At 42.2% G+C, this 26,014-nt stretch overlaps 2 protein-coding genes across 4 annotated transcripts; one reads left to right on the plus strand and one right to left on the minus strand.

Annotated features, from left to right (window-relative positions):
• Positions 1-294: 294 nt before the first annotated feature.
• LOC110977581 (uncharacterized) lies at positions 295-8,480 on the plus strand. Of its 3 annotated transcripts, none has more exons than XM_087130155.1 (6): positions 295-726; positions 2,182-2,954; positions 4,685-4,929; positions 5,306-5,360; positions 5,668-6,697; positions 6,896-8,480. In XM_087130155.1, the coding sequence occupies exons 1-6, from the start codon at positions 408-410 to the stop codon at positions 7,123-7,125; spliced, it is 2,652 nt and encodes an 883-aa protein (XP_086986281.1). In that variant the 5' UTR covers positions 295-407; the 3' UTR covers positions 7,126-8,480. The 3 variants fall into 3 exon arrangements, with proteins under 3 accessions (XP_086986281.1, XP_086986283.1, XP_022087519.2); XM_087130157.1 differs by having other exon boundaries at positions 2,230-2,954; XM_022231827.2 differs by having other exon boundaries at positions 296-726; positions 6,899-8,480.
• ddx46 (DEAD-box helicase 46) lies at positions 8,285-25,385 on the minus strand. The gene is made up of 22 exons (XM_022231813.2): positions 25,226-25,385; positions 22,026-22,598; positions 21,453-21,780; positions 21,051-21,260; positions 19,763-20,140; positions 19,196-19,315; positions 18,653-18,821; positions 18,060-18,180; positions 17,635-17,810; positions 17,107-17,228; positions 16,918-16,996; positions 14,653-14,735; positions 13,983-14,147; positions 13,181-13,378; positions 12,909-13,042; positions 12,367-12,529; positions 11,564-11,713; positions 10,919-11,182; positions 10,553-10,729; positions 10,107-10,230; positions 9,839-9,912; positions 8,285-9,478 (listed from the first exon to the last, which is right to left on the minus strand). The coding sequence occupies exons 1-22, from the start codon at positions 25,240-25,242 to the stop codon at positions 9,431-9,433; spliced, it is 3,873 nt and encodes a 1,290-aa protein (XP_022087505.2). The 5' UTR covers positions 25,243-25,385; the 3' UTR covers positions 8,285-9,430.
• Between the last annotated feature and the right edge of the window lie 629 nt (positions 25,386-26,014).

Consider the following 26,014-nt stretch of genomic DNA (forward strand, 5'->3'; position numbering starts at 1 on the left):
TTGACACAACAATCTTGGATTTTTATATTTTGATTAATGTTGAAAAAAAGGCTTGAAAATGGAAAGAAGTTTTTAGGCCTACATGATCTTCTTTCAGACACTCACGCTCTTTCACTATGTTCACCAAATATTGTATAGTGCCGCGCAGCGTCACAGTGCCACTTAATTCACCTCCACAAAACCGGAGCAGACGACATTGCGGTCCTTTGTTTTGTAAACAAACTTCTGACCAATCAAATTGCTTGTTTGAGGGTATTTAAATTTTGAATGTGTTATTGTGCGTGCGCGTCAGTAAACTTCTGCAGCGTTGCGTACATTTTAAACATCGCGTTTAAATTTTGAGCAGTTTGTAGCGCTGACGCCAGCGCTATTACCTACGCGTGAACGCTGTCCTAAAGGCTAAACACATGTCCTTAAAATTTTGTGACAGTATTTTTGCAGTCCTTTGGAAGTTTCATCATTTGTTCTTTCATCTGTTCATGGCAACCGTAAACATCGGAGGTGCTGGGGATAACATGTTGAGTATTCGACCAGGAAACACTGCAGAACCGACTGGGCAAACTCACGGAGAAGGCGGCGGAAAAAGCGATCTTGTCCCTGTCAAATTGGAGCCGATAACCACCTTAGAATGCACAATGGCGGGTGACAACATTAGCAGCAAATGCACCAACCCTTCGGCGACACATAAAGGAATGCATAGCCCTTCGGGCACAGCAAGTGATCAAGGTAGGCCTAGGCGGGGAAAGAGTTGAACTTGTAGGCTATTCCCTGACGGATAATTTAACGTGGTCTTCTTCGGGGTCCTGGGCTAGGCCTATAAAACTATGTAGCCTAAAACATAATCAACTAAAAGCAAATGAAAATCTAAAGTAAACGATTAAAATGAATTTTAAATGAATGCCAAACTGAAGTGAGAATAGACAAATAGGCCTAGGCCTATGTAAATTATGGATTTAGAATAGGCCTACAGGTCTATGCCTAGTACTAGGCCTATTTCACTAGTGATATTTCTAAGGACAGTGAATAAAAAGTAAGTTGATGAAAAGAAAAAAGGGGCCTAGGCCTATAGGTTAAATATAGTAAAATAATTAAGTACCGGCATTAAAAGAGTTCAAAAAGACTCTTCAAGTGACAACATGTCATAAGAAACTTTTTGATGTAGGCCAAGTTTGGATTCCATCGGATTTGAAGTAGGTCTAGGCCTAGGGATAGCCTATTTTGAGATGTTTTGGGATTTTTTGTAGGCCTAGGCCTGTGCATGTGTAATGCAGAGCAAACTGTGATTTTTTATACACAAAAATGAGTGTGGATTTTGACTGAAAAGTTTAAAATTCATATTTTCATATTTATTCTTATTCGTGCCTTAGCCTTAAAGCTGGCTAACTAAATGCTGGCTTCACTTCAAATTTAAAAACTTTTGATAATGAAAATCGAGCAAGAACTTGTGGAAAAAGACAATCACAATTTCCTATTAAAAAAAAAAAAAGAGTTCCCAAATGAACAGCGCCCTCACTCATTTATGCATGTCCCCAGCTTAGGCCTACTAAGCCTTAGGCCCAGATCTTTAAATTTGTACTAGGGTCAAGTGAAATTCTGGAAATGAACCCACAAATATCAATCTTCGTTTGAAATGCTTAAAGTTAACATGGGTAAGTCCCTACAGCTGTGACCAAATTGGCCAGGGGCTTGAAATCTTGTCTTGAAGTAAGCAGCACGCTCTTGCAGTCTCATCCTTGGGAAGTGGAATATTTGTCATGTCTACATTGTACATGTAGTCTTGGCTTTCAGTAAAAGCTTTGAAGCCTGGGTCATTGATAGGCCTTAGTTTGCAAAGATGGTATGTGAGCTATTTGAACATTTAAAACATTTGTTATGGTTTTGAAAAGTAAAGTTTCTCAGTTTTGACAGATCCTGATTGGTCATTTTATTCTTTTAATGAACCAGCAGTTCAACTGCCAACACCTTTCCTCAAGGAAAGATTGACATTTGAATAGACTAAGGCCTATGGGCTATATGTGCATGTACGTATTAATTTTAGTTGACACTGTTGTGTTAAAAACCATCCCATTGTTGACATTAAATCGGTGGTCTGCAACTATATATGGATAGAAATGCTTTACGGTATCTAATCCGTTACGATTGCACATAGGCCTACATAGTTGGCTTCATGTCTCTCTACAGAAGATGGGCCTGTTACGCAGACATCTATTGACATATCCACTTCAACAGAAGATATTCAGAAGGCTACTGTCTCAGAGAAAGCTCAAGAAGTGGTTAGACAAGATTCCTCAGCAGCTTCTAATTCTGGTGGACCACTTCAAGCCAATGAGGCCGCCACCTCTGACATGCATTCAGCCCCTCAAGTCACCATGGAAGCACCACCAGAGGAAGAAAATATCCCCCGCCAAGAAAAAAAGGAAGGATTTGAGTCTCATCCAGGGTCAATCAGTAAAGCTGTTGCGGAGACAACTGGCATGCCTCCTCTCCAAGAAAACCCCTGCGATACATCTCCTGATCTACAGGCCCAAGTACATGTATCCAAAGAGGCCAACCAGACCGTCGCAAGCCTGCCAGCATCCTTGGGAGCTAGTGTCGAGCCATCATCCTCCACTACCAGCGACTCCATAATGCAAGACCTCGGTTTGTTTGGAAACAACAGTGCTCATTCCGTCACGGTGGCAAGCTACTGTCAGGTGGAGAATCTGCAGCCAAGCATTGGCCGTGCCGGCCAGGCTTCATCCAGCCTTGGCCTTTTCAGCGGGCTTTCTCAACAGCAAGAAATCGTGGACTCTCTTCCTGGCATCAACACTCTGTCTCCATCCTCTAATCTGGTGCATGGTGTGACCGGAAGTCTAAACAGTTATGCCTCTCAGAGTGATCTCCCGTCAGGTAACATGATGAACAACATGGTTTATGCTGCTGTGCCCCTTCAGCAAACAGCAAGTGGAATGCAGGTTTGTGTTCTTAAAAACTAATTTTACTTCCTGCTCAGATATACTTGTGTGAAAAACATCATTTGCTTTTACAAAACAGATTTTTGTCTTTAGTTAAACCACTCATGAAGTCATTCCATTCAAAAAAGTGTTATTTTTATTGCAGGTACATGTGTCACTTGCAACCTCTGCCATGCAATAGGCCTAATGAGACATGCGCTTGACAGCTCAAGATAATCTAGGAATGGGGCGATTCGCAATAGTGCGCCACCATGAGTCTCTAACGCGTTGGCCAATCACAATGCGCGAAATCTGTCTACCTAATGCGCGTTCAGAAAGGGTCGACAAATTTTACGCTTTGTGATTGGCTAATGCGTTGCAGATTCTTGGGGGCGCACTTTTGTGATTCACCTGTATTCATGTTCTCTTTACTTTTTTCAAGTTGCCATGTTAATATTTTTGGTTTCATATTCAGTGGCAATTACAGATTTTCAGCTCAGTTTTGTTCTATTTACTAGACATCCTTCTGTGTTTTTGTATTTTTATTTTTTATTTACGTCCTTATGTTGATTATAACCTAATTTTTATCATTTGTCTTTGAGTATTTTTAAATTTGCATAATATAAAAATTTTTCTCAAATTTCACTGTCAACATTCATGTTCACGACTAATATTAACCAATATACTTTGCTTCAACTCATCTGTAATATCTATACTGGTCCGTAAACATGAAACAACAAAACAAATAATAATCTATGTATAATTTTACCAACTTACCCACTAATACTTCTCAGATGACATTCCCAATTCAGGCATTTTCCACAGAAATTAATCTCCTGCGGTGAGAAGGATTCTTTGATGTAGATATTCAAGTAGCAAATTCCATGGTCGGTGACGTAGCCTCCATTTGAATAGACAATGTGATTCCATAAATCAGCTGCTAACCAACAAATCCAGTATATTGTTTCTTTTAAGCTGTCACACTAACACTGATGTGAAAATCCGTCCGAATTTGTGAGGTACTGAAGAGACTGTCTACACAGTAAAAATCCACCAATGGTGACTGCATGTCTCTCTGTGTGTGACTTTCCATTCCTTGGACAAATGTACATGTACTGTGCATCTTGATCATGAATGGAACAGTAGTTGTGCACCATCCATAGTTAAATGAACTCAGTGAAGCGTTAGCACATAATTAAGGGCCAAGGGTTGCAAACTCTAATGCAAATAGCTAGCCACCCCGGGCCAGAACAATAGATTAAATTCTTCTCATAGCTCTAAGCATTAGTAAGAATTGACACTTTTTGTTCCCTTGTACACTGGGCAAGACTGGTGGCAGTCAAAGAGAATGGCTCAAAAGGTAGAGATGCTTTCGTTTCAGTGGCACAGACCCTTTTGCATTCTCACCCATTCAAAACAAAGAATGCTTTTGTTAATTCTCTTCAACTCAATTCTGTTGACAGTTATTGTAGGTTGCTGCAGTGTTGAAGGGTTCTTGGGGTTAAATTCAATTTAAACATTATTACTGTATCAAGATTTAATTAAGAATATCCAATTAAATACTGGGGCTTTCCTGAGGCTAAGTATTTTATTGAATTGGCTCAGATACACTAACATATATTTTAAAGTCTGAATCTAGTATACAGTGTATTTGTAAATTTAAAGTGAATTAAAAAAGGTTCAGCCTAATTTATTCTAACCCTTCAAAAAATGAAATGACATTTTGATTGAATTTTTATATGCCATTACAGCTTGCTGCAATCCATCCAAATGGCAATGGCTACAGCCTTGGTCGACCCAATGGGCCAACCAGACGAGTTCTTCTTCCTCGTGGACGCTCTTCAAGCAACACCCCCAAGGAGAACTCCTTCAAGGAGAGCATCACTCCACTGACCTACGACAAGCCCAACGTGGGTCTGGTGCAGCAGATCATAGAGGTGTTCCGGGCGACGGGCAAGAAGGAGATGCAGCCGTGTCAGATCTATGACGGCCTCGAGTGAGTGAACTCAAAATTCCATGAGTCATCCTCTGGAACTCATCCTCTTCCTTCCTGTGAAATTGTGCTTCTATCACAGCAAGATGCTACTGGTTTGTGACATTCAAGTTGGGAAACTGTAAATTATACACTTTGTGGGTTGGCATTTACAAACATGTTGCACGTGGGGGGGGGGTACAGGGTACCATTGAACCAATGATGCCCAAGCCTCTCAACACTGTCCTGCCCTCCCCTACATGAAATTGCTATCAGACAATGGATCGACAGCAAGCAATCTTCAAAAGGCATTATTGAAAAGTTAGATTTCCCATTACGAAAACTTACATTTGAAAAGAATGTCAGTTTAAAGTCTGCGCAACTTTTTTGTTCCCTGCAGATGCTGCTATCCATACTATCTTCGCATGAATCCAAATAGGAAAAAAAGCTGGATGGTGAGTATCCCGTGTTTTTCTTCCATGTCTATCCACTATCCTCACAGAGAATTCAGCATCCAAATTTGTTTAAAAACAAATTCCTCTTCGGTACACAAAGACAAAGCAGAATGATGCAATTTATTCTGAATATGATCATACTGAAAAGGAAATCTACTTCCATCATAACCCAAGTCTGAGACAAGTTTAATATCTGGTAGAAAATATCCTGCAGTGTACGGTGAAAGTTTTATCGCTCAGTGAGTGTAAATGATATTTTTTTGAAACTCAGCCATCTAAAGTCTTAGTGTCCTCTTTACTCTCTCAGAGTTCTGTCCGACACGCACTTACGACTCCCTTTTTCAAATCCCGACGGGCTGATGACTCTGATGGCAAATTGGCACCTCGCAAGGGCAGCTTCTGGTCCATCAATGACAGCTATGACCCCAATGCCAAGCCCTCGAAACGCATCACCCCAGTCAAGCGCCCACTGGGCAGCCCGACTTTTCAGCGGCGCCAGCCCTTGCGGGTCAGCACACAGCAGGCCAACTGGCAGCCCTTTGGTGGCCACAACCAACAGGCCCAGCAGCATCGTAGCGGGACTCACCACAGTCCCTACAACTACTTCAGCCCCACCAGGGGGAGCTTCTCCCCCATGGGCCCATCCAACATGCCCATTGTGTACTCCCCAACCCAGGTCTACCAGCCACAGACGCCAACAGCAGCTCTCCTCCCCAATGGCAAGATGATCTACCTGTCTCCTGCAGATGACGATTCTGGTTGTCACCATAATCAGTCCTTTGGGGGCGGGCGAGATGTGTACCAGGCATGGACAGCTGACACCAACAACACCGCTCCAAACCTATGGCAGGTCGTCCAAAACCTGGGGAATGAGCCCTGTAAAGATCAGACCACTCAAAACCGATTCTTTGGCGGCACTTCGAGCGGAGGGCATCAGCAGGCTGCCAGTAACATGAACTGCAATAACACAGCTACGGCCGCAATGATGGGATTTGCCAACCAGCAGCAGCAGCAGCAACAGCAGCAACAACAGCAGCAGCTGTTCCAGCAAGCTCAGCTGCAGCAGCAGATGCAGCAGCAGATGCAACAGCAGGTGATACAACAGTCCCAGCAACAACCCTCCACGGAACCTGATCCCTTTGCCGTCGCCCTGGAGCTGAGTGAGATTAAGGGAAAGCACGAGTCCATAGACAACCCTCCCCTGGACATCAAGCCGCAACCAGATGAGGCCACCAACAATGCCGAGCAGGCAGTCACGGTTGAGATGACTTGCAGTCCCGAGGAGCCGCGAACCATCCTCGAGGAAGCATCCCAAAGCGCTCAGCTTACAGCCAAAGGTATGGACATTACCCCTTACACACGAACAAGCTCTCAGTTCATTTTGCATTTGCTTATCAACTGAAGCTAACAATTGTTAAGTTTGGCAAATTTTACTTTAACAGCTCAGTTTTCAAGCACTTAATTATTTCCCATCTCATGATGGAACACGCAGCTACTTAAGAACGGTGAGCTCACTTTTGTTTGCTTTTTTCCAGCAGAAGCCAGAGACGAGTCCCAGCAGGGTTGTAGCGAGCTCCGCACCATGGTCTACCATTCGCTGGGTGTCTGCAATGACCTGGAGGCTAGTCCTGCCGTCAGTGACATACCTGCTCCCACTCAGCTCAACACAACCCCCGTGAGCCAGTTCAGCACCCTGCCCACAACACAGTACCAGCTCATCCACTACAGTGGCAGTGACCAACAATATGAAGGTATGGTTATTTAGATAACACAGAATGCCCAAGGATACGATTTACGGCCAGTCCATCTTGTACATGAGATATGTGTTTTGCCCATATACGTGTTTGAAAAATTAGGTGAATGTTACACAAGTATTCACTTGAGTGATTTTGAAAACTAGCCTCCCAAGATGATTTGTTGTGCTTTAGTTAAATTTTCCTAATAGCTTCACCTTAAGAAACAAGATTTGAAATGGATCTCCTTAAGATGCTAGATTTACTGTACCACAAATTTTGTAGAGGCAAAAACTGCGCATTTTAGTCACGATCACTGTAATATTGTTTAGTGTGTGATCTATTACACATGTGCACCATTGGTGTGTGCATTGTTGGTACATTTATCATTTTGTTTTAAGTCACAAAAGTTACAATTTGTATATATTAATTCTGAACTCAAAACAACATTGAGTTAGTATTGACTTCCTTGACAAATTTCGCCTTTTACATTCCTGGTTTTTAGACTACATTCCTTTGACAGTTATGACTTTGAATTAATGTAAATTCTTCTGTTCAAAAATTTGAGCACGTATATTGTAATAATTGATTTCTTCCTTTTTTTAACCCAAAAGTTGAAACTGGTCATTTGTAAAGATTTTATTCTTCGATGTTTGTTTACAGCTGTTACTTGTACCAAAATTATATAATGATTAATGGAAAAAGATCTTTTTCCGAAATAGTTCAGATAGAAGTTAACTGTTTCCATTTTATGTAATTGTCATCGTGAAAATAGTTCGCGGTACCCGCTTCTTCATTTGACTCGGACCGGCCAGCCGACCCCAGCAAGCTCGGTGGTCGAGTGGTTAAGACATCTGCACTAGTAAGCAGGAGGTCGTGGGTTCGAGTCCCACCCGAGTAAGCTTGTGAGGTTTTTTTCGCAAGCTCTCGGACAAGCACTGAGCATACAGTGCTTATTAATATACGTTGGGTACGGGCAAACCGTTATATATAATTAACATCTTCCCAACGCAAAAATACATCTTGAAAGTAATTGTCATCCTCGTGCCAAATATTCCCATGTAATGTAACATCCATTAAAAATCAAAATTTACAGAACGTATTTTCTTCCATATTTTAAAAAGAAAGAAATGACAAAACGTTTTTGTCAGCTTCTCAAATCAGTAAAGTACATTCTCACAAAAACAGAAGTACATAAAAACTGCCTATTTATTCACTTGCCATTATAATTCATACTTTTTTGCCTAGAGATTTTTCACAATATCAAAGTATTGGTCTATTTTGTCACTAGAAAGTATGATATTTTGAAAAATAGGTTTTTCACGTAACTGATTTTGTTCAAGAGAATGTTTAGCTACAAATAAACCAGTTATGTATTTTGGTAAAAGCCTTGTGTGGTGTATTATCTTTATATGTCTGAAGTCATGTGACTGATTTTCTTGTTCACTGACAGAGTAATATAAAAAAGTGAATTTTGTCAAATCAGTACTTAAGTTCCCTGAAATAAGTTGTTTCAAATCACCAAATTCATGGCATACATATTGATTCTTTAAGCTTTTATATTGGCGAACTTGTCTCTGGCCCCAACTAGCAAGAGTTGGTTGGACTGAGTTTGTAAGGCCCTAGAGGAAGGAGTGTGGGGGGGTGGGGAACTTGACCCAATTTCAAAATTGTCAATTGTTTTTTTGCCTTCCACTCTTAATGTTTTGGACAAGAAATATCTAAATTGTTCTTAAGTTCTGCACTACTTTACAGAAATCTTAAAACCTGCTGTACATGTGTATCAAAGATTAAGAAATGCGGAAGTTCATAATGAAAACACATCATAATTATATTCCCGATTTCCCACTTGACGACGTTACAACAGAATATAAGTATTGTGGACCATAGAGATTCATTTTATAATATGCCATCATGACTAGCTGTCATCTTGCATGTGTGGGCCTGTGAACAAGACATAACACACATAATGCAGGTTGTGTGAACCTCGTGGACTAATCCAGGCCAACCTAAGGTTTTCCCCTTTGAAAAACAGTATTGTGCATTTTGGGGGTAGGGTTATCAATAAAAAAAACCCAGCTTAAAAGAGTAATTAATACTGAGCAAGAAAAAAATGAGTGTTTTCTCGACATTTTCTGAACTATACAAAAATGAAGAAATGCCTCCTGTAAGTATGTAATGCAAATGTGTGAACCAGTACAATGCTTTTGCCCCGCTCTTGCAACTCGGGCAGATATAAAAAAAAAAGACAACCCCAAAAAAGATCCTTAGCCATAAATCTGAACAAAAAGAAATGCAGTAACTGTACTTGACTGCCAAGTGCCTCCAGGGAAAGCCTCACAAGACCTTGTACCGTCCCTTGTTGATTGGTTGGTAAGAGTTTTGCTGCAAAGGAAGAAAGAATCAAGTGACAATAATGCATCTCAACCTCATAAAATGAGGCCAAAGCCTTTATACCCTATTCTTACAGTACGGTTTCAGTCAGATGTATGCCGTTTCATGACAGGTTTGGGAATTTATACCAATAATTTAGTGAGTGCTTCCTACTAAAGTTACTTTATTCTGTCATCACAAAAGAGAGAATTTTTTACTCACTGTTAACCATCACTTTGGAAGGGCCCGAAAACAAGGCTGAAAAAGTATCTCTCCAAATCACTACTTTCAAACTATCTTTCAGTGGCAAATTGAAGGGACATCCACACTGCAAGCATCAAGGTATGAAACAGAAGTAATTTTTTCACTTACCAGTCTAATCAGTTCTTCCTTGATGAGTCGAGTGATTTCTGCTTTGGCCTTCTGGACGGCAAGTTCATTAGCACCTAAGAAAGAATTAATGAAAAAGTTTCACATAATGCACTGCTGAAGTACCTCAATACCTCAAGCAAGCAAGGGACCAACTGAGATGCATCTTTTTTTTCAGAAATGCCTCACGCGTCACATAAAGACGCAACAAATTTTCGCACATAACTCCTTTTCCTCATCCATTTCTCTTCGGTGTTTTGGCCGGACTTACTCTCGATGGCAAGGTACAGCTTGCGTTCTCCTTCGGCCTCCTTGGGCTCTTTGCCAGGAGGGAAGTAGGTGCCACGGATGGTGATGCCTGCCTCGCTGTACTCTTGGATCTGAGCAAGATTCTCCTGCAGTCAAAACAAAGAGATAAAAATCTCCTTCCCTTATCACTGTGCCACACAGTTAAGCATTCACAGTCTTGTAGAATTTCTACTGCTTGTAGAATTTTGTGTCCAATATATTCAAAAATGTAACCAATGATATCAGAAAATCTGCAATAAGTGAATTCATTCCTTCAAATAAAGACGCACAGATATCTTTCTGCTTCTTACCACAAGATGATAAAATTTTGATTGACTACAGTAAATGAGCCAACAAAGAAAAATTAAATTCTGGTCTTGAATCAAGACCACAGCACCACTTCCAGCCTGGAATCAAGACTACACTGACCTTGGACGTGACCTTCCACCTGGCCGTCTGAGGGAAATCGTTGATCTCCAGTTCCTCTTCGTACTTTCGGAATATTTGCTTCTCCTTCTCCATGGCTACATCCTCGTCTGTGCCCTTTGGCACATAGTTCAGCTTGGCGTTCAACTTCTCAGCCAACTGTTCAGCTATTGTGCGGCCCTGTTGATAAGCGGGGTAAAAAAAACACCACAGGTAAGTATTCAAAGTATGCTGATGACACTTGTAATTCCCGAAGAAGACAGTGTCCTATCAGAGAGACCTATTCCCAGCAATCTTGTAACAACAAGACATGGTAGTATTCTGTTTTCTGTTGTGAGAAGAAAACAGTGGGGCTGAGATTGTGTTTACCGAGACTGCAGGTGCTACCAGTGTGTTGCCCTGCATGACAGCTTGAGCCGCCTGCTGCACTACGCTGACTTGCTTGACGCTCTCCAGGTTGCGGTTGATACGCTCTGCCATCTTCTTGGCTAGCTGCAGGTTGGCCTGGTTGATGTTGGCTGTGTCCACTGGCTTGACCAGGGTCGGATTGGGCAAGGAGACCGAGATCTCATCGGCTGACACCTCCTTGACGCGCCGCTTGGCTGCAAACATGTTCTCAATCTTGTCGTCGATCTAGAAACAAAAAATTGGAAGTAAAGCTTTTCATATGGAAAGATATTACCGTAAATCAATTTTAAATGTACTAAATGCAATTTCCACTGAAAAACATCTCCAACATTTTAATAAAAAAGTTTTCTAAACCACCAAAATTAATCAGCACAGTTAACCATAGTAAATTATTTGTATCTAAAGAAGTCTGGAATTTCTTTTCTAATGAATAAACACTGGCTGTTTCCATTGTAATGCACAAAAAAAGAGGTGTTGAGTTTAGCTGAATTTGAGGGAAATACGGGTCAAGGAACTGAAATTTCTGTCCAAAAGGGAATGCTAAACGATGTACATGAAAGCAGGATAACTGATTGTTTTCAGTTGCTTGGCAGCAGCAATACTTACATCCATTCCGGCCTCCTCTTCGTCCGAGTCTTGCAGGCCTAGCGCCGCCTTCTGCAGCTTTTTCTTCTCGTTGGCCAGCTCGCGTTCTGTGTCGTCAAACTTGAACCCCTTGCCGCTGAAACCGCTGTTGCGCATTACTTTTTTCCCTTCCTGTTTGAAGATAGAAAACAAAAACAGAAGATAAAGACTGAGTTCGGGCGGCTTGTTCTCGTATGTTCACGAACAGCTTGATTCGTTGTTCTTGGGTTGGCCACTTTAAAACCGGGAACATACATCTGGTTATCATTGATAGTTAGTGACAACCAACATACAATATGGTGGAGTCCATGTACGTTATTTGAGAGTTAATAATGTTTGGATTACTGGGCTGAATTCTTTTCTATTTACACTGGAACATTCTTTCTGTGTTACGGAAAATGATCGATGTTGATTTTGCAACACTTCCTGTTGTCTCTGGCTTTGTAAGCCATCTCTCTACTTTTTGTGCTGTTCAAAAATCGAAAGCTCACGAGTTTTTCCGTGTGTCCCCGTAAAACACTGACAAGGAAGTGGTGTGTGATCCTGTTCCGAGAACAGTGTTCTTGAGTTGTGTTCCTGCTGTTCGAGAGCGAGAAGAAGAACAGGCCACCCGAACTCGATCTAAATGTCTGAATTTCCAACAGTTCCATGTGAATACTCTGAATCAAGCAGTGAAAATATTAACAGTATGCCGGTCTCTCTCCCGTCCTCGTCTAATCCAGACTTTGTCTTTAGAAAAGGTGCATGAAAGGGCGGGGTTATTTCACATGCATCGTTAAACTCACAGCTTTCTGTTGGTCACAGTACTCCGTCCAAAGAGCCATCAGGTCCGGCGGCGGCTTCTGTTCACTCAGCTCTAATGCCTTGATGATGTCCCCACAGTAACGTTGCTGGTCAGGCATGATGAATGTGTAGGAAAAGCCTTTGTTGCCTGCACGTCCCGTCCGCCTTTTAAGAAAAATGAGTGGGTAGTCTGCAGAATCATATCACATTTTCTTTTGCCAAACGTCCTCAGACATTCCACTCATTTTCATTACACACTGTATATACATCCTCAGATTAACAATGCATGCTGTGAATTCTTTTTTCACATGTCCTCAAATTTACAAAATGTCCTCAGATGCTTCAAAGTACAGACTATCATAAGATGTTAACGGAATACATCCTAACATTAACTTGCATAATACAGTGGGCATATTTGTACATGTCCTCGGATGTTCCTATCTTTTCACACGTTCTCAGATTAACCCACACCACCTTAAATACACATACCAAAAGGAACCTGCCCGAACATATGGTCCTACACAATGTGTCCTCAGACTCTTACCCAACTCTGTGGACATAGTCCTCATAGTGATTAGGGCAATCATAGTTGACAACTAGGATCAGCTGTTTGACGTCCAGACCCCGCGCGGCCACAGACGTGGCAACCATCAAGGAGACATTACCACTTTTGAAATCCTGAAAAAAAAAGAGGACACAAAATGCTGACATGAAAAAGCCTTCATTCAACCACCAACACGAAGACTTACAACTGGTCATTTTGCAAAGCATCGGAAACTTCTCTTAGGTTTAATCTTCCTAGCCTGAACACCCTACCTGTATAATAGAGTCTCTGTCGTACTGATCAATACCGCCGTGCAGCGCCAGGCAGGGGTAAGACGCTCTCATCAGATCCTTCAACAGCAGGTCAGCTGACTCCTGCCGTTCGACAAACACCAGCACGCTGCCCTTCTCTTGGTACATCCCTAGCAGCTCCAGCAACTTCAGGAACTTCTGCTCCTCCTCGATGATGATCTGTGTTTGAGGATGAGAGAGAGAGTAGCAAATGATGCAGTGTTGAAGGCAGGTCCATCGCAAGCCCTTTATCAAGTCCGCTCACAAGTTTCTTACACAAGACCAGTTATAAGTAACAGGCTATACAATGATAGAAGATACGCTTTTTATCACAGTTAACTCAAAAGGCCTGATTTGGCTCACGACTGGATGACTTCTGATGGAATTCCAAGGATTTGTGATGGACTCAACAATGCTGCTGCGACAGAGTAAGAACATTAGGCCTCCACACAAACACTAGTGTGTCCATATGTTAAGACTAGCTATCAATAACAGAAAGCCACTTGCTAGTGGCTGCGGCTACTTCCCATACATGTATGTGTTAATCCTCGCCTAAGCCATTCAGTTCGGGTTCAACGCCAACAAACCATGATCAGATATGTTTATCCCATCACTGACAAGAAAGTCAGCTGGTTCCCTGCAATCTCATAATATTCTAGACTTTCAAAAGCGAAGCCACAGGAACCAGTCTCGAAGACAAACCTACATCGCCACACTGGTTTATATTTGCAATTGAAAATAGGAGGAAATCTTCATTGATGACGAAATAGTCACGTGGGCTTACCACGTGCTGTTCGATGTCAGAACACACCACACTCCGTCCTCCCACCGTCACCTCGATGGGTTTGGTCAGGATGCGACGGGCCAAAGCTTCCATGGCCCGAGGAAACGTCGCCGAGAACAAAACCGTCTGCCGGTCTGGCCGGATACTGTCGATGATCTTCATGACCTATACATCAAATGAGATAAACATTTACCAATATCCCTCTAACACATTCAGCACAAGTGACTGGGCTTTGTGAAGGTATTTCACAGTCCAAATCACACGAGGGTTAACACTCAATAATTGCTATTTTCTGATCGTTTTCTTTTAATTAACACAGAATCAGGGATTTACATGACATTATCAACCCTTAACTCTTATTATTCTTGAGAACCACTCAATTCTCTAAGGCCAACCTGAACAATAAACTGCATTCTGTCCTGTTCACCGTCTTCCGACTTGACTTTTAAAGTTTACTTTTTCAAAACTCACTGTCCACTGCGTTTCCTGACACCAGAGATAATGTTGCCATGATGCCATTTTGGTACCAACAGCCAAGTGAAAAGATTTTTGGCACAGAAATCTCAATTCGCCATTCGAATATTCTCTTACTGAACAATTAAACGTACATTGATAAATTCACAGTAGGCCAATTGAGTGGTTGAGATGTAAAATTAGAAGCGTAAGTTACCTGGGGTTCGAAGCCCATGTCAAACATCCTGTCCGCCTCGTCCAGAACCAGATAAGTGCAGCGACGGAGATTGGTCACGCGGCCTGGAGTCAAACACGATCGGGTTGAGAGAGATGGAGAGACACAGAGAGACAGGGGGTGATACACGAGGGTGGGGACATGCCAGACAGACAGGTGCATGGGAACGGACGTTTGCATGCACGTGGTGATTGCGGAACAAGGAGCAAATGGGATGAGACATGAAGTGGAAAACAGCAATTCAGAAACACAGCAAGACATGCACGGAGACGGCCAACATAACCAAACAAAAATACAAAAGGACATGGATATGTAAGTTATAAAACAAAACAAGCCAAAAGCAGAACAGGGTAGTGAGAGTACACATAAGGGAAAGACCATGACGGTGGACAAGAACAGAAAGGGGAAAGAAAAAAATATAATTAGTTTCATTGTAAATCATTCCATTTCTGGAACATATATGCTAACAAACGGACCCGTTACAAAACATAATGTGAACAGGTTGATACAACCAAATATTACAACCCAAAAAGAAATCCAGTGACATCAGTTTGCAAACTAAAACAAGGGCTCTTTTTACTCTGTCAAGAAATGACAAGTGAACTTTCTCCACTGTTATCCAAACCCCCGCTGAATCCAAGAATACCCAACACTTGGCAGGTTCTTTACTCATCTGAACAGCAAACAAAGACCTTTAGTCTCTAGCCATAAAATTCTTTTGGATATTAAAATAATATTTTTACACAACTATTAGTGCCTTTATTGCCATTAGATATTGTTGAATTCAGCAGGATGATATGGGAGTAGTTTTCTACTTTGAACAGTGCGTAGATTCAAATCATATAAGAATTTAAATTGAAGTTTAGCCACAGAACTGCTTCAACTGTTCTTGCATACTAATAAGATTGCAAGGTCAGAGGGGAAAGATCGTCCATTAAAAGGTCGCGTATTAACCATTAGTAACACCATGGCTCTAGTGACCCGGTCCAACTTAGTTTTTCTTGTGCTTTGACTTTTCACCTTTCAACCTCGAACCTGTCAGGGACAGAATTATAAAAAAAGAGATTACGCGCCTTATGTGTGGTATTCAGTATCCCTAAGCTAGTGCCAAGAAAGTAATTCTTGCTCAAATTCCTACCCAAAATGGGATTTTACAGTCAAACAGTCATACCTGGCTTCCCCCATTAAAACCATACAAAATTCCTGAGTACACGTTGGCATTAAAGAGCATTAAATATCAAAGTTTCAGTTGTCCATTGGCAGCAACTTTTACAAATTGTAGCATTCTGTATTCCAAAATAAATTCAGTTTTCTATTACACCGTCCAAAATACTTTCAACGGTGGATTCAGACGTCTTTAAAACGTAGTTTGAACTATACTCTGAGAAAACATGTAGAAAATGCCTGTCTAAAGAAAGTCCCATTTTTTAACAAGAACAATGTATTTTGAATGTTATAGAGTGTTTCTGCCTCAGCATTCTTATGGAAAAGATCCTGTTTTGTTGCTCCTTTACCAACTTCTCTGTTAAAACATCTAAGACCAAAGAGAATGGATCAAGTTAGCTGCAATAAATTTGAAAACCTTTAAATTGCAAATCCTGAAAGGAATGTCTAACTCTTCAAAGACAGATCTGTTCAACTCAAACCTCACAAACATCTCAACTTATGATGCTAAAAACATGTCCTCCGTCAATCAAAGAATCTCTGAAATATATTTAAAAATTTCTAATACCTAATGCAAACCAAAATTCTGGGCAGGTACTCCACACATGCTAGGAATTCCAACTGTCTGGGAAATTATTTGTCACCAGAATGGATAAATTGTTTACTCCAAACATTCCTCTTACCCAAGAGACAGCTGGGGCTGCATCCGAATATGTTGTCTAGAGCTAGGTCTAGGTCTTTGCTCCATTGGAAATGCATAGAGACGCATAGACAATAGACCTAGCCGTAGCTCTGGAAGCCCGTTTCCGACACGGCCTGAAACTTGATCGCGAAAGCTTCTGAGAGGTCATAATAGTGAACTCAGGTTACCAGCCAATACCCCATGAAATATGCATCCAGTGTGGCTGGTTCCCACTGGATATCTGCTTAACAGCTCCAAGGTCATTTGGTGAAAAACAAATCACGGTCTTGCCGTTCTGCGAGGTGTTTAATGATTCAAACAACATAAGCTTTGCTCTTGGTTGAGAGTTACGTGTCACCACAACCTGGTTTACGCCTATGACCATGCTAATATTACCTTACCATTGTTGGCTGCCAACATGTCGATCATCCGCCCCGGAGTACAGACGATAATCTCAGCCCCTCTCTTCAACTCTGCAATCTGTAGGAAAAGAAAAATTTCCATGAAACATTGAGAGCTATCTCTACAAAGGAGAGAATACTTCATTGGACAGAAAGCTATGAGCAGTTGTAGCAGTCCCTGGTACCCACCTGTTCACTGATCCCTGTTCCTCCATACACACAGATGACCCTCAGCCCCAGGGACTTGGTAAACTTCTTGCATTCCCGGTAGATCTGCATCGCCAGCTCACGTGTAGGGGTCAGAATCACAGCTGGAGGGTCAAAGGGTCAAAGTGAAAGGTCACAATTCAAGAATCTGTACAATCTGGAAGACTTCCATGTACAACGGGTCCTAAAACTCATTCTATGTACTAAACACTGAGAGTTGCATTTTTTAGACTGATCTGTTGCCCATGCAATCATAGATGATTTGCTGACTTTTTTCATACTTTTCCCTAAAACTTTAATCTCAATGTTCTGTAGGCTTGAGTAGCTTTTAATGTTGTGCCAGGCGACTTCATGAAGAATATTTCACGAAGTGATGTGGGAGGTAGACTTGGTCATAATTTAATGAAATGTAGCGCCAAGGATGAGGTTTCCACAAATCTTTGGCGTGTTGTGCGATTGATACATTAAAGATTAAAAGTTCTTTCATTGTTTGCATAGCGGAGGCCTTACCGATGGGTCCTTCATTCATTTCCAGCGCATCCTGGTCCATGATGTGTCTGAACATGGGAAGGAGGAATGCAATGGTTTTGCCGCTGCCCGTCTTAGCTATACCAATCAGGTCGCGACCCGACATGACAGCTGGGATGGCCTGAGCCTGGATGGGCGTCGGCTTCTCGTATTTATTCCTGAAAAATGTCCCGCGAAAAAATAATGTTAAAAGATGCGGAAAGTGGTTTTGGGACAAGTCAGGGGACAAGGAATGAAACCATAGGAATAGCCAAGTTCAAAATTTGTTCCAATTTGTTTGGAATGGTTTTTTTGCAGGGGGGGGTGTACCAAGGCCACAACTAGTCCCCATAACGCTTAAGCTAAACTTCCTACTTGGGAGTTTGACAACACTTGGGCCTCCTCTGATGGGACAAACACAAACTTACTTCTTCAAGACGGAGAGTACTTTGCTAGACACTCCACACTGTACCCAGGCATCGATGGGCTTAGGACAACCCTTCCCTCGCACCTTGATACCTTCGAGCTCGGCTCGCTTCACCTCTGCCTCTGTCCATCCAATTACAGGATAAAATAAAACTTGAGAATTCCAAATTGATAATTTTCTCCATGGAGAAGATCAAATTGATATTAGCCATTTATCTCTGAGATGAGAAAAGATCTTGCTATCTGAGATTCTCTAAGTGATAAACAGTGCAAAACTGTTTGACTAATTGATTAATTGAAAATTAAATGCTAAGCACATTTATAAATATATAATAAGCTATCATGTAGCATGCACTCAACATCAACTGAATTTTTGCCTTGTGATAACAAAGTTTGATTCATTTGCTTTTACATGCTACTTAGAAACAACAATTTTAAATCTTCACATCAGACTGACATTTGCAACTATAATGTAAATATTTAGAGAGAAAGACAAAATCGTTCTTGTCAAAAAAAAAGGTATTCTGTAGTTCATTTGAGTGGTAAACGAAAAAGTCCTTGAGTGGGGACATTCTGACAACAAAATGGAATCTACCTTCGGCTGTCATTTTGGCCAGCTCTGGCACTTCAACATAGAAGTTCTTATTGAAGGGTTTGTATTGTATCTTCGAGTGGTCCACGGCGGCAAGTTCTTTCTTCTTCTTCTGTTCCAGGGCAGCCACCTGGTCCATCAAGTTGCTCTCCTTCTCATCCTCGGAGGAATACTGTCCAAGCGGGGTGGGGAAAAAAAGAAAGAGAGAAATGGAAGAAATTATCTGGAATGAAGTGGTGTACGTTGGGAAGTGGGAATGACACCTCTTACTCTACGAACCACATCATAACTTAATGCAGAGTACTTCATTTAAACTTAAAGCTCTCTGACTTGAAAAAACAGGGACAAATGAAGTATACAAAACGAAAATGCCCAATGCATTATTGCTTTATTTTTGCACAACAAAAGTTAATAGATTTGCAGTTAAGAAATGTTGTCTATTCCAGAACCCTTTCTGGGAACGGCCAAACCACTTTCGACAGGATTATAGTAATCACGGACAAATACGAAAACAAATACGAAATACGCGGATGATAATAACCCAACCTCCATGGCATCCTGGTCGTTTTCCATCAGCTCGCCTTTGGTCAGTTTAGCCACGACGATGGGAGCGGCTTTCTTCTTGATGGCGACCCCTGTCATGATGCTGACCTTTGCCTTCTTGACCTGGGAGGTAAAAAAAAGGGTCAAAAAGAGGTCAGTCGGGTGAGAAAGGGAAAAGGAAAAATCTTTGATATGCATCTGGCACATTCACAAAAATTCTTCTGAGGGATGGAACCAATGGCTAAAGCCATCCACAAAATCAATGAAGTTGACCTTAGCAGGTTTTACTCTCTTGCCTGCATTTTCTCTTTTTTCTCTGAATTTCATTTCCTAAATCAGACGTTTCATAAATCATGTGTGGGTTTAGAAAAAACATGAATGGAATTCCCTGATCAAAGATTACTCTAATTAGTGGACAGAATATGGCATCAAATTGTAAGCATGGATTTAAACTCCCGACCCTCAGATTACACGTCAAGCAGCCTTAGCATGACATCACACAAGACATCATGCACATGCAGCTACAACTATTTTCCCAAAGAGATGCTCAGCTTGATAACTTTGACTTACTTCTCCATTTCCGTCCGTCTTGTCTCCAGCTGGTAACTCCACGGTCTTATCCTCGGCCACTCCGGTCACCTTCTTGCGGTCCATCTGGTTGATCTTTTTGACTTCCTCGTTAACGCCCAGCATGAAGGCGTCCAGGGGATCAATGTCGTCGTTTTCTTCCTCCTTGACAGCTGCGGCTGCGGCTGCAGCGGCTTGTTCCTGCTTCAGCTCCTTGGCACGGATCTTCTCCTCCATCTTCCGCCGAGCCTCTTCCATCTTCTCCCTAGCCTCCTCTAGTTTGCTCTTGGGCTCCGTGGCTGCCGGCTCTGACTTGACTGTGCCGTCCTCTGGCTCTGTCTTTACTTCTGGCTTCGGTTCTGTGGTGGAGGTGTCCATTTCCTGATAGGATGGATTTACGGTTGAAAAGAACATAAATTTAAACAAATCCTTGCTAAGTGACTTCATGCTTGTGTCTGAAGTTTGCACTAATAATGATTTTTTTATACTATCAAGACTTACGGCACGCATAGCTTTCATGGCCTTGGATTTACAGCAACTGATTTCATGAAATTTTACGCAATGGTGAAACATTTCTTCATATAAATTTTGCAATGAGTTAGGATGCATCTCACACAAGTTACGCAGTGCCTTGTGTCACAGTTTATATGCCAATTACAACAACCACAGACTTTGTGTCAAAGTAGCTTGTGGGGTCTCTCCAACATATCTTTAACCCTAACTCCTCAGGCCTTTTTGCTAGGTGCCATCCTAAATCCTTTAAATCCTCCAATAATCCATGCCAAAAAATTAATTCCATTCATTCTCAATACTCCAAAATCCTCCCATATTTCTTGAACATGCTCCTTTGAGGGGTGCCCTCTGCCTGACTCCCTCAAAATCCTCTAGGACCTCCGGGAGGATTTGGGCGACTGAGGAAGGCTTAATGATTGTAAAAATGCTATAGAAAAAGCTATGATACAAATCCTATCCATGATGTGGAAAACATTTAAAATACCAACTCAGCTACTAATCTGTTGGTGAAGTCGATTGAAAGCACACTGCACGGCCAGACCACGGACATGTTACATAAAGCTGAAAGCATGTTCCTACTTCATGCTATAGCAAATATGAATGCAATTCTTTGATGTTAGATGAAATATCTGCACTATGAATTTGCAAGAGTGAACATATTTGGACACATGTAAATTTTGCTGCTATCATTTCCTGATACCAAATTCTCTCTGCTGGTAGAATGAACATGTCCTCTGTTTCATCCAATCTCTCCGCTTCTCATCCCTTCCAGACTTACCTCTTCTTCTGCCTCATCATCTGCATCTTCATCCCCGTCATCGTCGTCTTCAAGGCTCCACTTCTTGCCGCTGGACTGAGCGACGGCTTCAGCTTGCAGCTGTTCCTCTGCCTTGACCATAGCCAGCTCAGCCGTCTTCTTCCGCTCCTGTCTCCATCTCTCGATGCGCTCCCGTCTTCGCTGCATCTCTTCCTCCAGACGTTTTTGTTCCTACATATGTGTAGGCAACATTAACAGCCACATACACCAGGTTTGCCAGAGTTTGCAGGATTAAAGAAAGTAATCAGCCTCTTTGAATATGAAAATGAATAGCATAATTCTTCTTTCCTTAATTCTTTAAAATCCTTCAAACTTCATGGTAGGTTTTGAAGGATTTGGGAGGGTTAGAATTAAGTGACTTACCAGAGGAAGTCCTTTCTCTTCTTTCACCTTCAGCTTTGCGTCAACCTCCTCTTTGATCTCTGGCCCAGCCTCCTTCTTGACCTCGGCCTCTTTCAAATCTGCAGTGCCAGGCTCCTGCTTGACCTTTGGCGCTTCAGCTGGGGCAGCCTCCGGCTTGGCGCTGCTGCGATGGGGACTACGGGACGCTGAATGGCGTCGTCGATCACTGCGCTCCCGACTGCGGCTGCGTGACCGGCGCTTTTTTCGGTCGCGACTCCGTGAGCGTGATCGCCGTCTGTCCCTGCTGCGGGAGCGCGAGCGCTTGCGTTCTCTGCTCCTAGACCGTGCCCTGGACAGAGCAGAAAAAAACAAAAACTCACTGTCATCCCTTAAATTTGGGAGTTCAATTCAAAACATGCTTTAGTCTTTCACTGAAACACGAACTTCTGAGTTCACTGGTGGGACATATCGATAGAGAATCTTAAAATTTTATCACAAGAAACAATGTTTATTAGCCTTTGATTGCCGTTTACAGATTATTGCGTTTCAGATAAGATTCAATTAATAGTGACAAATTAATTTGAAATTACCAACCTCCTTTTCCTGTTTCTCTCCCGTTCACGTTCCCGCTCACGTTCACGTTCCCGTTCGCGTTCCCGTTCTCTTTCTCGTTCCCTTTCCCGTTCCTTCTCCCTCTCCCTCTCCCGTTCCTTCTCCCTCTCACGGCGTCTTTCCCGTTCTCTCTCGCGCTCTTTTTCACGTTCCCGTTCTCGTTCCTCGCGGTCCTTGGAGTGGGATCTGGACCGTCGGCTCTTGCTGCTGCGCGAGGGGGTCCGGGATCGCGATCTGGAGCGTGAGGTCCTGGATCGGCCTTTGCTCCTTGACGACTTTTTCTCTGAGGGGGTCCCAGCTCGGTCCTTCGACTTGGACCGTCTGCTCTTGCTCTTGGCCGGGCTCTTGGACCGAGACCGGGACTGCGATTCCCTGGATTTCCCTTTGCTCTTGGAATGCTTCTTGACGGATGGACTTGGTCCCCGGTCTGGGCTTGGAGAACTGCTGGACGATGATGAGGAACTGGTGTGAGACTTCCTCCGACTCTTCTGTTTCTTTCTTGAGCGGCTGGTGCGTTCTGAGCTTGAGCTAGAACTTGAATGTCTCCGATAGTGCCTAGTACAAAACAAAAATCATAACATTGAAATTCATATGTCAGCAAACATGTCTTTAACCCTAACCGCCAAGCATATTGTTTGGCTTACAGTACTCAGTACTACAAAATACCAAGTACCAGTAGCCTGAGCCTAAAGGACCTAGCGCTACAAATTACTACTTCTGGCTATGTTACTCGTACAGAGCACAATAAAGCCGTGCATTCATAGTGCCACAGCACTGTATGGTACATTGTCTTTTCTATTGTATCTTATGGCTTCAGAGAACAATACGGTCTTGTCCTCTTATAAGCGGCAGCACTGATTACTACATTTTACTACATGTAGTAATTTGTAGCATTATGTAGGGTTAACATGTACTGTTTGTGTATAATTGATATTGGTCATTCTGATATTTCGATGTGCACTGCTAGGGCCTCGGCCTATGTACATGTTTATCTGAACTAAACAAATTCTGTTCTTCAAATGACCACTGTCCCGCAAGGCCATCGTCTTAGGAGAATGCAGTGGCCCGATGAATATTTCAGTGACCCTGAGCCAGCAGACCACCGTTAATTTCGACCCCTGCGGTTGAAATGGCTGTTGGCTGCAGCGTGCTGGGAGTCTGCTGCTGAAAACTTCGGCAGTAGGTGGGCTAGACCACAGCCTGGCAAAGACCCCTGTACTCCTGTCATGCCATGGCATTGGCATACAGCGCTAGCGGATAGGGTACACGCATACACAGGGTACATCATGTGCGTGTTGTAGGTAGCTCTACTGAGTGGACAATTAGTATTCCTCTTTTTCAATTTTGGATAGGATCAGTCATATTAACGCTCCACGACATTATATATAGCGTAACTTGGGTGTCTTGCGTGTGTCAAGCGAAAACGGTCGGATTTTGACAGATTTTGAAGTCAGAAATATTACTAAAGCCCAAGAAGTTTTCCTTTGGCATTTAACATGATTAAGAAAGCCAGTAGATGGTGAAAAAGGTATTTTTGTTGAGTCTTTGGAATTTTTGAGAACCATTCTCACTCTACTACATGCAATGTCGTGGAGCGTTAACATGACCGATCATGTCCAAAATCGAAAAAGAGGAATTATTACTACGCTCCACTCAGTCATTAGTAGATCTAGGACCTAGAGCTATAGCCTACCTAGTATCACCATGATGACGTAGGCTACTCAGCCACTGGTTACTGTCCAGGATGTCGGACAACTCGACTGTTTGCCAACTCGACTTCAGACAACTCGACCATTGAGACAGATTGACCATTTGTCAAGTCGTCCATTAGGACAACTCGACTTTGACAGAGAGACAACTCAACCAGTGAGATCTCTACACGTAATAAAGTCATTTTCCCAGTTCCAGATCGCGACAATTATTCGATCAGATTGCAGCTACAAAACAAATCCTCCAATTCCATTGAGATATTGTCCCCATCCACCTTGTGTGCTAGAGATGCTACCAAATTAATTTCAAATTTTAAACTTTTAATACGAACATACAGGATCGACGAAAGTGGCAACATTTTTCCTCATTCTGGGTCGGTTTCCAGAAAGTGTCCACGCGAGCGGCAAATCCATTTTCAGCCAGAACCATTGCAAAAAGCTTATTTTCTAATGAAAAATTTCTTAATTTAGACAAAATTGGTTCAAAAATAAGAATTCCAATGAATTAAAAAAGTGAATCTTGTGTAAATTTCAACTCAACTTTTTCAGCTGCACAGTGCGAGCCATCAATGATACATTCTCGTTCTGCACAGTTGACGAACCCATTACGTCACGTACATTTCTGCAACGTCTGTATAGTAAGATGATTTCACAACGTATATTGCGTGCATGCACTTCATCCTTTATCCAAAACTAGGAAACAATATGATTTTCGGCCAGTTTTAATAAAACCCAATTCAGAAAGTCATTTTGATTAAACAGACATTAGATAGAAAAGTTTATGTGACTGTTGAGTATGAAAAAAGTATTTGGGATCACTGGTAGTGAATGACGTATCACCCTGTAACTTGCCTATTCGTCAATTTTTTTCCACTAGCCTACCATGATTTTTGAAATACCATTCACAAATGTCGAGTTACAAATCAAAAATCTGGCCAAAATTTCTTTTCTAGAAATTTTCCCAGAACAAGTTTTGTTCCACAAGTAGCTTATATTTCACCTTTTAACCAGAACCTGTCACTGAAAGGCAACACGAAGGAGGTAGCCTAGGTTTTTAATTATTTCAAGCAATCCAGAACTAGGTATACGTGGCTAGGTCAGCGCGAGTGCAAGATAGCTTGATTCATTGTGCAAAGATTGAATTACTACAGCAACCATATTTATAATACATCAGAAATTAGGCTTGTCTATCCTGTCTATAGATAGTACTACTACTACTACAAGGCTACGTGAAATTCCATCCCATCATTACGGCATAGGCCTACATGTAGGCCTGTAGTATTTCACAACGTGGCCTCAGTAGACGACAGGGCTGAGCGGACAGTGTCCTGACGGACGACTTGTCTCAACGGTCGAATTGTCTCAGCGGTCGAGTTGTCCGAAGTCGAGTTGGCGAACGCTCAGACGGTCGAGTTGTCCGGACCCCACTTTTCACATGCGTAAAAAAATACAGCAAATATTCATAAAACGTACCTGTTCTTCAACGGCATCGTTTCTTCTTTAAGGAATCTCCACTTTAATCGGTAGAAACTCAGCCTTCAATGGATAATTCTGCCCCCAAATGTTATTTTTTTTCTAATCTTTTCTCCCGTTCGCTTAACGTCGAGTGTACACATGCACATAATTATGCACAAATTGCAACGCACAGTACATGTACATGCAAGCTGCACTCATGATATAACGTTTTCATAAACCACATACTACGTCGGGATACAAGACCACTTTATATAGATTATAGCGCCCTCAGCGACAGGTATAAAAATTCATGTCAAACTTTTGGCGGGCTTCCGGCCGCCGAACATCTGTTCAGTCGGAAATGGTTAGGTTCGATCAGCGACTTTTGCCTGCAGTGATGCCTGGTATACATTTAATGCACAGATTTCCGGCCAAAATGATCGGACTTGCCCGTTGGAACACTGCTGAATTTTCTCATGAAAAACAAAGATTCAGAAGCGATAACTATAGAAATCAGGGAGAGTCAACCCCCCCCGGGTGCCCGTTTACACTTGGGAGGGATTTACGATTTACTTTTCTTTCATCGGTGTGTGTGTGTGTGTGGGGGGGGTAGGTTTCCCCCTGGATATATATTTTCATTGTTTTGAAAAGGAAGTAATCCGCCAAGACTTCAATATGACTACATTTCTGTAGGTTGGTCATGCCCTCCCCCTCCCAAAATGGATACGGCACTCCTCTCATCATAAGTAAAATTAGTAAATGAATAAAATAAAAGAAATAATACAGAATTGTTCTCTCCTATCCCGA

This window comes from Acanthaster planci, linkage group LG19 (assembly GCF_054643075.1).
Source record: "Acanthaster planci isolate LZ-2023a linkage group LG19, COTS_SCS, whole genome shotgun sequence".
NCBI lineage: Eukaryota > Metazoa > Echinodermata > Asteroidea > Valvatida > Acanthasteridae > Acanthaster > Acanthaster planci.